Source organism: Neltuma alba, unplaced genomic scaffold (assembly GCF_004799145.2).
Source record: "Neltuma alba isolate B1F8T4 unplaced genomic scaffold, ASM479914v2 tig00010912_pilon, whole genome shotgun sequence".
Classification (NCBI taxonomy): domain Eukaryota; kingdom Viridiplantae; phylum Streptophyta; class Magnoliopsida; order Fabales; family Fabaceae; genus Neltuma; species Neltuma alba.
The window spans coordinates 449,363-460,741 of record NW_021635690.1 but is presented as its reverse complement, the minus strand read 5'-3'; the positions used below and the strand labels follow the sequence as shown (position 1 = coordinate 460,741).

The following is an 11,379-nucleotide window of genomic DNA, read 5'->3' as shown; positions in this document are numbered from 1 at the left end:
TATGGAATTTGGCTGTGAATCTTAATAGGGACAGAAGCTCCAGCAGAATATTCAGTGAAAAATAGATGTTTAATTTGCCAAAACAAGCTGGTATTGCCTAAACATTCTTCTAGGATAGAAGCACTAATTATGGAATTCCATAATTCCCCTATGGGAGGACATTCTGGGTACTTGTGAACTTATAAAAGGCTGGTTGAGGTTGTTTATTGGGAAGGTATGAAGAAACATATGCAGGAACATGTGTCTAAATGTGAGATCTGCCAAAGGAACAAATATGAAGCTGTTAGTTTAGCTAGGTTACTATAGCTACTTCCTATTCTTTCACAAGTATGGGAGGATGTTAGCATAGATTTCATTGTGGTTTTACTTGAAACTCACAAATTTGATATAGTGATGGTAGTGGTGGATCAGCTTACTAAGTATGCCCACTTTATGCCTGTCCCACATCCCTTCATAGCAAGGGAAGTGGTTGAAATCTTTATTAAGGAAATCGTAAAGCTGCATAGATTTCCAAATTCCCTAGTGTCAAACAGGGATAGAATCTTCATAAGTCAATTTTGGAGGGAATTGTTTACCTAGTTGAGAACCACCTTAAAGTATAGCTGCCACTATCGCTCCCAAATTGATGGCCAGACCGAGGTAGTTAATAGAAGTTTAGAAAGTTATCTGCACTGTTTCACTGAAGGATGCCCAAAGAAATGGGTAAAGATGTTTCTTTGGGCTGAATTCTGGTTTAATACTTCTTATAATCAGTCAATTAACACTACGCCATACAAAGCCCTATATGGATGCGATCCCCCTGCTGTTCTTAAATAGCAAGATGAATTTTCAAGAGTGGAAGAGGTGAATGAATAACTTAAGGAGCAGAATGAGATGCTGCAAGTTTTGAAATCTCATCTTGAGCAAGCATAATAAAAAATGCAAGACCAAGCTATAAAAGAATAGAGACTTAGAATTTAAGGTGGGAGACTGTGTTTACTTGCATATTTAGCCCTACAAGTTGAAGCATTTAGCCAAGAGGCATCATCAGAAGCTCTCATCTCGGTATTATGGACCTTATGTTGTTATTCAGAAGATAGGCAAGATGGTCTACAGGCTTAAACTTCCAGAGGCAGCAAAGATACATCTGGTTTTCAGCTAAAAAAGTCAGTTTTTTCCACTGACAATGTTCAACCACTATTGGAATTTTTATTAGCAGATTATGAATTACATGTTGAGGTCAAGATGTGATCAAAGCGAGAAAGATGACTAATAGCAACAAACAGGTATTAATTAAATGGCGTGGACAACCTGACTGTGACAATACCTAGGAAGATAAGCAGGTCATTCAACTCCAGTTTCCTCATTTTCCCTTTGAGGACAAGGTGAATCTTGTAGATGGGGCAATAATGTCCTAACATTGAGACCAGCTAGGTTTACAAGAAGAGACAATCCAAACCATCAGAGGTTAGTCAGGACCGAAGAATGGGCCCAAGTAACAGGTTGCAGCCCAACAAGCCCACCCAGGGTTAGTTTTCTTTAGTTACATTCGATTGGAAGAGGCAGAGAAAAATGTGGAGGGATTGGGAGAGCCTCTAACCTCTCGAACGTCAGGGAAGTCCTTATTTACCATTTTATGTTAGAGTTGCTATTTTCTCTACTGTGGCTATCATTTATATTTTCCAGAACTATAGCTAGGTATTTACATTCTGTCTTAGCATCAAACCCCTTTCTTTCTCTATTGAAGGAGTGTTGTATCTTTTTTTTATAGTATTCAGTGGTAATAGAACTTAGCTCCATCAGAAAGACTTGTAGTCTTGAAGTTATTAATACATGCTTTGCCCTCTGGGAACTTTTGAATAGTAAATTATCAACACCGTAAAAGCATTATTTGCATATATAAGGGACATTACCATGATGAGGATCACATTAAGTGGCCGTTATTGCAGACGTTCATATAAGTCCAGTAAATTATTTTCTCATCTTTTTTTCTTGGCAGAATATGTGCCACGTAACATTGGAGAGGTACCTATTAAATACTGGGTTGAAAAAACAATGTGCCCTGTACTCTAATAATATTATTTTATCAATTTATATTAACATATTGTCAGGTGAAGATCGACACTAAAGAATGTTTTTCAATAGGATGTAAAAAAGAATGCTCTATGGTTTATAGTGATCATTTAATTTTATTTAGTCATGGAGGATGATTTTTATCATATCCTTCCTATCATCTTAAAAGGAACAAAGCAGAAATAATCAGTATGTTTCTTTCTCATATATGCACATATATATATATATATATATGGATAATTCGCATAAGTACATTTTTTAGTGGTTTTTGTGATGATTATTGGAATGAAATTAAACCGTTAATCACATAGAAGCAAATTCATTCTGTGCATTGCCTAGGTGATGCCTTACTAGCAATATCTAACGTAGTAGAATTTCTGTTTTCAAATTGATTAAAGGAAGGAAGCATAGGGTTATTTAGTTAGCAAGTTGAAATTTATTTATATCGTGAGAATTGTGGTGCCATTAATTGTTCATGAATTGTAATGATGCTATAGAATGATAAAGATTGTAATGAGTTGGGATTATTGATTATATTGAAGTAAAAGCACGGGGAGTTGATGCTAGTTATCTATATAACTCATAATTTTATGCTAGACCTCTGCTTGTAATATAGGAAGATAGCATGAGGAAATCAGATCCTGATTTGCTTGTCCTCGTAACCAAAAGACGAGAAGCACGTTGTTCATTGCATTCAACTTCTGAAATTTGAGTCATAACTTATAATTGAAACCTTTGATTCTCATAATGGTGCATCTATCATAGCTATTGCCATTGTGATTAACTCACCGCCTCAATGCATCATGAGTTTAGAACTCGAAGTCAGAGTAGGGCAAATCATAATTTCTATAAATGTCAATATGTGAATTTCACAATATCTTCTTATTCAAATGAGAAAAGTATAAAGATTATTGCCCATACTTTCCACATTATTGCTCCAACTTAGCGTGCCAGTTATGAGTTTTCCAAACGATCAGTTTTGGTTTACTTTTTCTGCCTCAACTCCTTCTTTCTTCTACTAATTTTGCAGTGAGAATTGAAATTAATACAAAAGAAAATCTGAGATACTGCACAGAAAGTATTTAAGGAAGGATTAAGGATAAAAAATTAGCCAGATTTGGATTTCCCCCCCCCCCTTATATATGTTCACTTTTAGTTACATTCATTAACAAGCATGGAACTCTCGTATCAAAATCAGTATTTGATGGGGACGTTCAGAAGAGAAACTCCTGTTTGGCAAAAAAATAAACGAGAAACTCTTGTTGTAATCAATTGCCTTTGAAGCTCTGCTCTTACCCGCCTCTGAAACCTCAATGCACAACTCCCACTTTTCCATGTGATTCAGAAAATCCTCAACTAATATACCACTTCGAGGTTTGTACCTTTTCAAATTCATTTGTGTCTGAATTTTCTGGGTCACAACCTACTCTTTTAAGCTGCATCAACATGGAAACCATTGACCATCTTCTCTGCTTTGGTTGTATCTTCAAGCCAAGGACAAGATAGAAAGATTCTAGCGGGGTAAGAGTGACAACTTGTGCTTCTTTTTAAGCTGCTAATCATAGAATATTCAGTGTCTGCCTTAGGGAGTAAGAATAATGATAACAGAAAAGAGAGAGAGTGCAGAATTCATTCGACAAAAAGGGTAATAGTGGAGGTACACGATATATAACTTTCTCGGCTCGTAACTAACTCCTAGTTATTTACTAAGATACCCTTTCTAAAACTTACATTCTATCGGACAATAGTAACATATAGAAAATGTAGCATATGTCAAATAACTTCTTCATTTTCTTCACATTTTCAAAGGCCTTCTTGATATTTTTCCTTGATGATAAGTATTTTCCAGCATCATGTGAGTGTTGCTAACCGAAGTTCGTGTATGCTTTCCTTTGATTGTAGCAAGGCATCTTTAGAAGTTACTGCAAACATCCAAGATCCTCAGAGACCTTTCTAGCAGTTCATCAACCCACAGAAACTTTGCAGCATCTGAGTGGCATAGCCATGCAAATCCTGCAGGCTAATTGATGATGATGAAGAAGTGGAATCTCAAGACTTCAATCTTTGCAAATGCTCTTCAATCTGTGATATGAGAGGATGAGAAGCAGAGGGTACGCTGTTGAATCGATTGTGTTGAGAGGTCTTCATGGAAAAAAAAACCACAAATTTTCTCGAGAAGAGTAAATATGTGGATCTTTGACACTATGGGATTCTGCTGCTACCCTATACACACACACGCACATACAGACACAGAAGCAGCTGTGGAAGGAAAAAAAAAAAAAAGAAAAGGAATGTACTTTTCAATTTTCTGAAAGCTGGCTTGCAGTACCATCGTTATTGGGATTTTCTGGTTACTATTCTAGAGAAATTTCTAACATGAAAACTGAGAACCCATATGGTATGGGTCAAGAAGGCAGAAAATCATGTGCTGCTAGCATGGCTTCTTGGGATTTTTTTTTTTTTCCCCTGTTTCTGACTCTTTTTAGGATAAGTTTCACTCATCAACCTAGGAATCTCTTCTTTAAATATTAAGGTCGGAAACTGAACAGTCGTTGATATATGGGATCTCATGTCTGAAGCAATGTTCCCCAACCTCAAATCACATAAACAATTTGTTAATTTCCCATGAGATGGGAAGCTGTCACCAACCCTTCTCTCATCTGCTGGACTTTATATTTGTTGCTACTCTGCTTGGTGATGTCATATTACCGCACGGACTTGAGATATCAGGATTGTGAATTTAATATATTCAAATTTAAATGTGGAGAATGCAAACTAGTACTGATGTATAATATATTAGTTAAATTGAAATAAAAGTTTTATAAGAGGGGCACATAAAATCTCTTGATCTCTCTTTAACGACAACCAAGAGAACTCTGAAACTTGCATCACTTTCAACTTTCCATAATTATACTTAATCAATAAAATTTATCAATAATGTCATGCAACTTGTCAAAGATCAATAAATGCAAGTCTAAAGACGTTGCATGTCGTAGTGAGCCCTTGGGTTAACCAGAAGGAAATGTGAATTATCATTGGTCCAAATGAAAAATATTAACCAACAAAATGTTTTCAAAAGCATTTTTCCAGCCTCCATATTTCATCAAAATGAGCCACTATCACCCAAATAAGAATAAAAGTAAATTCTTCATTTCTTAATTTCACTTGAAGTTCATTTCACGTTAATTTTCTCAATTTCACTTGGATTTCATTTCACATTACTTTTATCATCATCTCTGCGTTATATTACTAATAGACCCAAATCATTAGCTGGCCTCCCATTACACTTGAATAAAATTCCAAACTTGAATTTACCGTTTACATGTTTATAAATGCTTATACACGTATGTTTAAATTGTATTAAATAAAAAAAAAAACAAACTTTGATATTATTAACCAACAACTCCATTTGTAATTTTCTTAGTAGATGAAAATAGAACTTTTAAAGCTAAAGAAGCTTCTCTAACAACACGCAAAGGAATTAATCAAAGCCAGAGTAAACGACTGTGCTCTAAAACCATCAGAGCTCGGTTGCTAGTTAGGCTCAAAAGCCAAGAAAAATAAAATCCGACAATACAAAGGGGAAACAGCCCCAAGTGAAACATTGAATTGAGTGGATGTCATCAATCAGAACACGATTCTAAGGAGATAAAACCATATCAGTAATGCATAAATCTGAGATAAATCAAATACGTAGTATGGCTTCATAAGCTTCTCTCAATTTCCCAGCACGGCGGCCTAGGAGACCAACCATGCAACCATAGTGTTCTAGTTTGGGTGTAATATAGAAATCATTTGTCACTGCATTAAAGATTTGTTTTCCTTTTTCAACCAAGCCTCCGTGGATGCATGCCATGAGGAGTCCCACAAATGTCACATCATCAAGCGAAGCTCCTTCTCTCTGGTATTTTCAGTAAAACAGAAACACATCGTTGCTTCGATGGGTTAGAAGAGTTCTGATTTAGGTCCTACAACGTTCAAGGAGAGAAAGACAAAACATAGGAGACTCATCAAATAATCAGCAGATCCCACTTAAGTCTCAACAATTAAGTACATGTTTCTAAGTTTACCTTATAGATTTCTCTCAGAACTCTAGAGGATCCAAATCTAAGAGAGTACTAAGCGAACTCCATTTTACAAAAACTGGGTAGACCAAAACAACTATAAAGAGACAGTCAAAGGCAAGTCATATTGAAGATTGTGCATGACAATATATCTCTTAATATGACCAGGAAAAGTATTGGTAGCCCAAGTGCAGATCTGCCGACCGCGTGTGCAGACACCATCCTGATTGAGCCAATAGCCATCGATTCTCCAATGGCCTTCCTCGTTATTGATCCATAGACCTGAAATATTGATGGCTTAAATATTACATTACTAGTAGAGCTCATCATTGGATAATCATTCATCACAAGAAGCAATTACAAGATGCAGAGTACATGTAATGTAATCAATTGACTTTCACATAGTTCCTAGGTTTAGACTAGCAAGCATTTTCCATATGTACATGTTTATTGGAAACTGGGGCTTTTATTTGCTTTGCAAAACAAACAAAATAGTGTTTGTTGCTGCAATTATAACTTGTCATGGAGAATGAATAGGAGAAACTCCCCGCATACGAACTAGCAAATAATAAACATAAGACCAGCATAAATGTTTGAAACATAACCAATGAAGTAAGAAGCAAGAACACACCTAATTTTCGAAGCTACCCAAAACACGTAAGAATTAGAATGTAAAATGCAAATCAAAATAAAAGAGCAAAGATACACAGGAAAGGGGAAAAAATTCTAAATTGCCAATCACACAAAACCGGCATCAGTGGGGGAAAGAAAACATGTAAACGGTCTCTATAATCTACCATGTATACTATGCTCCAACTGAGTGAGTCTGCAGGATCAATGTGTCAAGCAGCGCATTATCAAATACAAACTCTCCAACCTGACATTCCGTTTATCCTCAACATGAAAGCAGCTCCTAACTCCTCGATAGATAGAAAGAACCTTCCGTTCTCACAAAGTTACAATTACCATGGTTTTCTAATGCTTAGCTGATCCAACCTCAAACTAAATCTCATTGGTAAGTTAAGAAAGAAATATAGATAGAAAATCCACATGCAACAATTAATTAAATCAAGCACAATTCGGTGAAATCTCCAGGATTATCGAAGGCATGCAAAGCCAACCAGAAGAAACACACATAAGTAGACTGTCTATGCAACCTTATAAATCGGAGATTTCAAGCTCATAAGTCGACTCAAACCACACGGATGATTCTCAAATAACACCAACATACAATCTCATCAGAATGAATAATCAAGCCCGTATTAAAAGAATGCAACATAAATTTGGCCCAAAAAAATAAGTGATATACATATAGATACACAGAGAGAGAGAGAGAGAGAGAGATCTCATGAAGTGACAATATGTTTCTTTACACAATAAAAAGAGCTCATTAAAGAATACCTGACTAAAAAAGAATCAAAAGTTCTATTCTACCTAACTGCAGGTTTTTACTTGAAAATATGAATGTAAATGCGGAAAGACCATAACTCATATGCAAGGTTAACTAACCATAAAATTTCTGGGCAATATAATCATCACTGCAGCCTCAAATATTACATGAGATACAACCAGCGGTCACAATTAAATGCGACATTACATTACATGAATCTCGAACACAATTACAGACAGAAGCTACAAAGATATTAACCTGCTATTCAATGTTTGGTACCATTCTCAGCTGCATTCTCTTCCTTCCCAAATAAGACCACAACTTTCTTTAAAATGGCTTCTGTTGGCTGGTGAGAGTTCTCCACTGCTTTTGAGATGGCCTGCCATTTCTCACCATGTTTTGGTTCAGCAGCAATACACCTTTTCAAAACTTCCTTCTGGTTATCCTCAGTCCCATGTTGAAGTTCAAATTTATAGTACAATGCCCAAAAATCCCCAATATCGGGTGCTAAAGTCACTGCCCTGTTCAGCCAAGTTCTAGCTTTGTCCACCTTCCTGTCATGCCAGAATAACTTTGCCACAGCAGCAATAACATGAGGATCATGATCACATTTCTTTAGGGCATCCATACTCTTACTTTTACGCTGAGGGCGAGGAACCATCTCAATTGACATTGCCCACAAAATACCACTGTTTGAACACTCTTGCAGTGCTTTTGCCATCAAAATATCAGCCTCTTTCTTATTCCCATGCTTCAATTCAGCTCTAACAGCAGCCAGCCAGAGGTCAGGGTTCTGAGGATTTTTCTTCCGGGCCATGGTTAGAACTGCACGAGCTTTACTCAATCCATTCATCTCCTCTTCAAGTTTCGCAAGAGAGAGCCATAGAGGAATACAATTAGGACAGTTTTTCAGTCCAGACTCAAAAACTTTCTTAGCTTCCTTCAAGTGCTCAAGCTGTTCCTCATGCTTATCATGCTGTTTAGAATCCTGAGCAAGTCGTTCTTCAAGCTGACCAAGCATCAGCCACAACTTGAAGAACGAAGGGAAAAGCTTCAGTCCTTCATCTAACAACCTTCTTTCCTCATCAATATTTCCCAGTTCTCTCTCAACAATTGCAGATTTCATCCATACTCTTTCTGTACCTCCTCTCTCACGAGCTTTGGCCAACAGCATTCTAGCTCTCTCAGGTTCATGATTTTCAAACTCCAGCTTGAAAGCAGCTAACCATATTTCCTCAGAATTGGGAATGGCAGCATAAGCTTCTTGGAGGATTGCACGAGCTGCAGGCACATCCCCAGCAAGCCATTTCTCTTTCGCACCCATAAGCCAAAGAACTTCAGCCTGTGGTCTGTAAGTAACCGCTTTACGAAGTAAAGCATCAAGGGATTCCCTAGTTCCATGACTCTTTTCAAGTTGCGCTGCCTTGAGCCATATGCTCTTCTTTGTTAAGAAGACAGTGAGGGCATGAGCATATATAGCTCTAGCTGTCTCAATAGAGCCCCTCTTCTTGCACTCTTCAGCATCAGCAACCCATGTCCTCTTCCTATCTTCTTCTTCCACTCCAATTGCAATTGTATTTTGAATTATAGCCTGGCAAGTCGCAACAGATCCTGCACGTTCTGCAGCCTCAGCTTCCTTCATCCAAGCTTCCCTATCAATAGTCAGTCCTTCCCTTTGCAAAGCCCTTATACCTCTTTCAATAATTTTACCAACCATTTTAGTATTGCCATTAGCTTCTTCTAACTTTGCAGCTGTTATCCATATGGCTGGCTCCTTTGGTAACCTCTCTCTTGCCCTATTAAGAACCTTCCTAGCATTATCATAAGTTTCCAACCTTGCAAGAGCTAGCCACAATTCAACATGCAATGGACAACATTCCACAGCTCTGTGAAGCAAAAGTCTTGCATCTTCTTCATTAGCAAGCTCCACAACTGCCTTCCAAAGCCTGACTGAATCAGGAATGTGCTCTAACCCCTTCCTCAATACCCTGCTCTTGTTCACGTCATCATGTTCTAATTTTGCGGCTTGCATCCACAGCTTCACAGAATTAGGGATCGATTTTACACCCCTAGCTATAACAGCCTTGGCATCCTCTGGATTTGCCAGCCTACAAGCCTCCAACCACACATCTTCATTCTTGGGACACTCCTCACAACCTCTTTGAATCAACTGCCTTGCTGCCTGAATCTTGCCAGCAACTTCTTCCAACCTTGCAGCAGCAATCCAACCCGGAGGGTGTTTAGGATTTGTCTGTGTAACACTCTTAAGTAGCAACCTAGCCTTCTTGATGTCCGAGATTTCTGCATCACTTGTTATTTTCATGCTCTTAAGATCAGTCAAATACCCCTTTGGATCGACAACTGTCAACCCTGAAACCGAATCTGAGAGTCTATCCAACTTCAGAGACAACACAGTACCTCTACCCTCACCAACTGCAGTTAAATCTGTAACTGGAGTTTGAGCCCATGGAGTCTCGGTACCCCCAGCTGCCCTACTCTTGGGATCCAATGCTGTAACATGTTCTTGCTCCTGTCTTGCCTTCTCAAGAAGTGTATCAGGCACTGGGACAAAACTCTCGAATTTCTTCTTCTTATTCCTCAAAGAATAATCCCCAATTTCGGGTATACTATCCCACTCTGATGCAGACATAGTATGTAATTTACGTTTCAAATCCGCAAACTGTTCAGTAATCTTGGGGTTGGACGCCCGATACTTCTCAATCTCCTGCTTCAACCTTGCTTCTCTCCTATCCTTCCTCCTTGAATCCATTCTCTTGTCAATTGCTTCCCACACAGCATCCGCTTCCTTATCATCCTCATCGTACTCAGCAGAAGCAAACAACCCCACATCATTCCCTTCAAACTCATCAAATTTCTGATTCTCATCGTACCCTTTATCATCCCCGTCATCATCTTCCTCGTCTTCACCTCCCTTCCCTCCTCCCCTGCCAGCCGCAGGGGCAGCACCACCAATAGTAGTCGCCGACCTATCGGGTAGGTCAGGCGCTGCACGAGCAGGCCCTATATCCGAACGGGTGGTGAATCCCGTGGCCCCACGACCGAGACCAGCAACATAATTAGGGGGAGGCTTGGAGTTAAGGAAATCAAATCGAGGTTTGGGAACGGCAGGCGGTTGAGTGCCACCAAAGAAGGGAACGTGAAGAGTTAAAGTGGAGTATGGTTGAATCCCGAGATCGGAGATAAGAACGGAATCATTATCACCAAGCAATCGGAGACTCTGTGAAAGTAATATACGTTGGTGGGATATGGGAATGTCGGAAGTTTGCTGGATAGAGAGCTTTAGGGCATGGAGGGAGGTCGTCTTCGGATCAACATCTAGAAATAGAGTTCTGTGGTTGGGCGGCACAATGAAGACCATGGCTCTAAAGGAAAAACTGAAACTCTGACTCTGAGAAACTAAAACAGAAAGAAGCGGAAAGTATTACTTATTTAGCTTTCGACGATAAACAAAGTCACCAACCACCGCCAAAAGATGGAGTTCGGATCACCGGAGTAGCTGCCTTTCTTACATAAAGAGTTTGAGACGCGACTAGAGACGAAGGTGCAGTTTTCTTTTCAATCGCTTCCAGGCAAAAGCGACTACAGACGAATGTGCGGTTTAATAGCTACAGTATTATCATTTGGAAATAAAACAATAAAATAAAAACAACAACAAGAAAATAATACGAGTGATGTAAGGAACATGGCAAATAAATACTCAAAATTATGAAATTACGAAATAGATATTTGAATTAACATAATTACTACCAATGAATGGGTCCTAAATTATAATTATATATTGATGAAAAGACCAAAATACCCCCATTTGTTTAGGGAGAAAAAAAGAGAGAATTTTAGTAGAAGACCATTCTA

General features: G+C 38.4%; 1 protein-coding gene across 2 annotated transcripts; it reads right to left on the bottom strand.

Moving 5' to 3' along the window:
- Positions 1-5,533: 5,533 nt before the first annotated feature.
- Positions 5,534-11,018, bottom strand: LOC114759884 (protein STABILIZED1). 2 transcript variants are annotated; one of them, XR_003741982.1, is made up of 3 exons: positions 7,765-11,018; positions 6,123-6,398; positions 5,534-6,020 (listed from the first exon to the last, which is right to left on the bottom strand). XR_003741982.1 is itself a non-coding variant. In XM_028949110.1 (2 exons), exon 1 carries the CDS (start codon positions 10,883-10,885, stop codon positions 7,772-7,774), a length of 3,114 nt encoding a protein of 1,037 aa, XP_028804943.1. In that variant the 5' UTR covers positions 10,886-11,018; the 3' UTR covers positions 5,534-6,398; positions 7,765-7,771. The 2 variants fall into 2 exon arrangements, 1 of the variants encoding a protein (XP_028804943.1); XM_028949110.1 differs by having other exon boundaries at positions 5,534-6,398.
- Between the last annotated feature and the right edge of the window lie 361 nt (positions 11,019-11,379).

Bases quoted from the DNA above. Each gene is read 5' to 3' on its own strand.
- LOC114759884 (XM_028949110.1), bottom strand. From the start codon at position 10,885: ATGGTCTTCATTGTGCCGCCCAACCACAGAACTCTATTTCTAGATGTT.